This window comes from Tupaia chinensis, unplaced genomic scaffold (assembly GCF_000334495.1).
Source record: "Tupaia chinensis unplaced genomic scaffold, TupChi_1.0 Scaffold150288_1, whole genome shotgun sequence".
Taxonomy (NCBI): Eukaryota; Metazoa; Chordata; class Mammalia; order Scandentia; family Tupaiidae; genus Tupaia; species Tupaia belangeri.
In genome coordinates, this window is record NW_006210128.1 from 2,073,171 (window position 1) to 2,077,312 (window position 4,142).

The 4,142-nt window shown below is 59.0% G+C and overlaps 1 protein-coding gene across 5 annotated transcripts in view; it reads left to right on the forward strand.

Moving 5' to 3' along the window:
- The window catches only part of CRACR2A (calcium release activated channel regulator 2A), a 141,375-nt gene extending 137,240 nt beyond the window's left edge, over positions 1-4,135 (forward strand). For 3 of the 5 annotated variants that reach the window (XM_027769675.1, XM_006172036.2, XM_027769676.1), the window contains 3 exons: positions 1,155-1,231; positions 2,774-2,892; positions 3,168-4,135. In XM_027769675.1, the coding sequence (XP_027625476.1) occupies positions 1,155-1,231; positions 2,774-2,858 (162 nt within the window). In that variant the 3' untranslated portion in view covers positions 2,859-2,892; positions 3,168-4,135. Of the gene's footprint in view, positions 1-1,154; positions 1,238-2,773; positions 2,893-3,086 lie in introns of those variants that run through there. The other 2 variants (XM_027769677.1, XR_003548447.1) reach the window with 2 other exon arrangements.
- Positions 4,136-4,142: the final 7 nt, after the last annotated feature.

Below are 4,142 nucleotides of genomic sequence, written 5' to 3' on the forward strand. Positions count from 1 at the left end.
CGTCCTAAAGCAAAAACCCCCAAAAAAAAAAAAAAAAAAAGAAAGAAAAAAAAAGAAATTCCAAAGCTGTGAAGAGGTTTCTTATTTTATTCCCTCCTCTGGTGCTTGGATTCTGTGACCTAGGTTTCCACTCGATCACCTTCGGGGGTGAGAACCCCTGTCCGCAGGGCAGTGCTTCTGCTCTGAGCCACTCTGTTAGCGCGTCCTTTGTTCCCGAGAGTGAGCCTCACGCAGTGAACTCGAGATGGGCTCAGGAGAGGACCGGAGGAGCTGCCGGAGAGCAGGCGGCAGGGCTCCCGCCCGGGCGTGGAACCCGCAGGGCTCACTCGAAGTCAGACAGCAAGACCACAGCCCTGGCCTTCGTCACCTCGAGCCGGGGCTCGTGGGACCGGGTGTGTGGGAGGAAGAGGTGCTTGCCAGCTCGCGCTTTGGAGTTCTCAGTGTGCGCACCCGAGACGGTGACTCGTGATTCCAGAAAGAACAGGAAGAAGGGCCAGGCGGGCATCTTAGTGAGGGTCGCCTGTCCACCATTCCAAAACCCAAAACGCTCACAACACAGAAAGGAATTTTTTGCATTTCATCTGGCACAAAACTCTTCCTGGAACTCACACGCAGCTGTTTGTGGTTACTGTGAGTGTGTGCTCGGACGTCTCACTGAAGACAGGTTGAGAGGTTTGACTATGGCTGCTATCCCAGACCCGCTGAGATGTGTAACCTACGGAGTCTGCGTACTACCTTTCTAAGGATCATTAGGGATTCCAGAATACATCCGGATCTAAAGATTAGGTTAAGGACCTGCAGGCCTGTGTTATTATTATTATCCCATTTTCTTTTCTTTTTCTCCTATTGAAAAGAAACTGAAGTGGGCCAGCAGGTGGCATGGTAGTTGGAGTGCTGGGCTCCCACATGGCCAACTGTGGTTCGAGTCCTAGACCTGGCAGCTCGCTTTCTCACTTTCTTTCTCTCTCTGATGAGTGTACATGTCCCATAGCAAATAATAAAAAGTAAGATGGTAAAAATATAGTAAAAAATATATAAAAATATAGCTCCCGGCCAAACAGGGAGCTCAGGACAGAGAGCGAGGCTGCAGGCAGCTGCAAGTGGGTGCCCTGGCCCCGCGGCCGGCTCCCCAGCACTCCCCTTTGCTTCCCTAGGAGAGCAGCCTGATCTTCTATGAGTGCAGCGCCTACTCCGGCCACAACACCTCGGAGTGCCTGCTCCACCTGGCCAGGTAAAGGCACACGCTCACCAAGGAAAGTCCTCTGCGGGGTCCAGGCCCGTGGGGGGCAGAGCACGCCTCTGCTCCCGCCCTCTCTCATCTGCCAGAGCACGCTGGTGTAGGTGACGGTGGCCTGGGCCTGTGATGGTGCATGTGTGTGCGCGTGTGCATGTGCGTGTGTGCATGTGTGTGCGCATGTGTGTGTGTGCACATGTGTACGTGTGTGCATGTGTGTGTGTGTGCGCGCGCGTGTGTGCACGTGTGTGTGTGCATGGGGTGGAGGCGGTTCCCAGGACAAGGGTGGCCTTCTGAAATGCCTGTCATAGCCACTGCCGTCTTCTGGGTCTCTAAGTTGCGTTTCCCAGGGGTCCCCTGTTGAGATGCAGGTGCTCCTGGGAGAGGTCGGACGGTAGGTCCGTCAGCACTGGCTGGTCCCTTGGCAGGAGGAGGCACAAGCCTGGGCGATGAGGGGGAGGCGGGGCTGGGTGGTGTCGGGCTGCCTCAGAAGCACCAAGTCGGGAGTGCTGACAGGACTACTCACACGGGAAGGCTGGGTCCCTAGGCCCTGCCACAGCGAACACAGGAAACCACGCCAGACCCGTCATCATCCGCCTGGGCATTCGTTCCACCCCCCACCCCCCAGCCATCCAGCAACTTCACGGTGCCCGTTCTGTGCCAGCGCCCACGCTGGCCGTCTTCAAATAGTTCAGTTTGAGTAACGAGGAGCCCAGAATACGGGCCAGCCCTGTGGGCTGGTGGGTAAAGGTGCTGCATTCCACGTGGCCAACCGAGGGTTCAAATCTCAGCCCCTGTGCTTGGAAAACACACTGGGCATGTGTGCATGCACGCCCCAGGCCCCTAAGGACGGGGAATGGCGGGGATGAGAGAGCCGCACAACCAGGCCCCATGGGGACACTCCCCACCTCCTCTGTGTGCCCTCTGGCAATGAAAAAAAAATGAACAAAGCAGAGCAATCCGTCTATGCATCGAGAGGATATGGGGCCCGGGAGCACCGTGAGGAGAAGCTCCAGGCTCCCAGGGTTGTCCATAACCCAGGGACTCCGACCGTTCCTTCCCGGCCATCACATGCTTGGGAGACTCAGAGGAGAGGCTTGCGGCAAACGCACTTCAGAACTACACAGCAGAGCTGAGCCGCCCACTTCCAGTGCCGCGTCCACACGGCGCAGTCCTGCGGGTTAACACACGGACTTCGACATCCGCATGTGCCTGTCGCCATGACAGGTCACAGAGACACAGCAATGAGGGCCAGGGAGCCTGGATGACACTGTTGATGAGCTGATAACAAAGGGAGGGTCAGAGTGCAATCGACCTGGGCCACCCTGGAGGATCAGAGGAGGCTTCTTGGAGGAGGTGTCCATAAGGGTTCTCGTGGACTACCTCTGTGGCTTGACAGTTACAGCCATGCACCTGGCCTGCCCCGGGGGTGCTTCAGATGCTGTCTCTGACGAGGCTGGGTTCTGTCTGTCCAACCCGGATGCCCATCCCAGGCCCGGCAGCTTCTCCACTACGGGCACTGCCCCTCTTCCCTCCCAGATTCCTCAAGGAGCAGGAGGACACAGCGAGGGAGGACGTCATTCAGGGGGGCCGCCTGGCCAAGAAGAAGCCCTGCTGCAGCTGACCGGAGGCCCCAGGACGGCTCCCAGCAGCCTGAGGTCAGAGGCCCGGCTCCTGGTGGCACCGCCCAGCAGGGCTGCCCAGACCCGTGTCCCTGGCACTGCCTTGCCTCTTCTAGGGGGAAGGGAAGCAGAGCCCATGGGGGAGCTGCTCTGGGAGGGTCTTGGACTCCGTTTCGTCCCTTCTCTCTCGAGACCCAGATGCCCGTTCCTCTTTTTTTCTTCCTCTCCAGCCTGGGGGAAGAAACAGATGGGCTCTTCCAGAAAAGTCACCACGTGCCTTCTCCATCTCCCTTCTCCTCCCTTGCCCTTAGGAGCACTGCGGTTGCCATGGCAACTGTGCGGCTGAGGTGCTGCCCCCTGCAGGCTGCCACTTGGGCACTGCCAGGCGGTCAGTCTTGCCTGGGCGCCTGTTCTCCAGGGACACCGGGGTGCCTTCAGCCCCTGCTTCATGGACCTGAGATGCCCGAGGAGTGCGAGGACTTCCCGGGGCACCCTCCCCCTACTTCCTGTCCCCAGGGCTTGGCTCCTTCCCCCACCCCAGGCTGCAGGACCCCGTGGTTGTCTGGGCCCCCAGCCTGGCCTCCCCTCCTGCACCTGCAGCCCTGCCTGGAAGGTGGTCTGTGGGTGATAAACGGGTGCCCAGGGTTAGGGGGTTACTTCCTTCCTCGCTTTGACTAAGAGAGGAAGAGAAGAAAACTGGAGGGAAGCCATCTGGTGCTAAGCCGAGCGGCCGTTTCTGGAGAGTATAAATAAAGGTATATATAGCTCCATAAAGACCCTTTCTAAATGTTTCTCAGAATAGCTCTTAGGCGATGATCGGCGGGGTAGATTGACAGGCAGGCAGCAGGGCTCCGCACGAGGCCCTTGGTCGCCCACGTCGTGTGTTTGACGCTGTCCCCGTAGACGGCGTATAGAAACGCAGCGTGGCTGTGATCCGGCGTCGCGCTGGCTGACGAGAGCAGGTTTGCTGGCTTAGCACCCCTGGGGCCACGGCAGCAAGGGCGCTGGGATGAGAGAGCGACTGGGCCCCGGGGCTCCTCTGTTGGGCCTGGCGCACCCCCATCCAGCTGCCCATCACTGGCTGGCCGGGGCTCTCTTGCCCTGAGTGGATGGGCACATCACAGGATCACCGCAGTGACAATTCTAGAGTTGTTCTAGACCCAGGCTCCTGCAGGGAAGTGGGCGGGCCATGCCCAGGGAGAGGCACTGTCCCCAAGCCTCTAAGAACCCAGCTGAAGGCACCCCTGCACGGCCACATGGACAGGGGAGAACCCACTGGCTAGAGG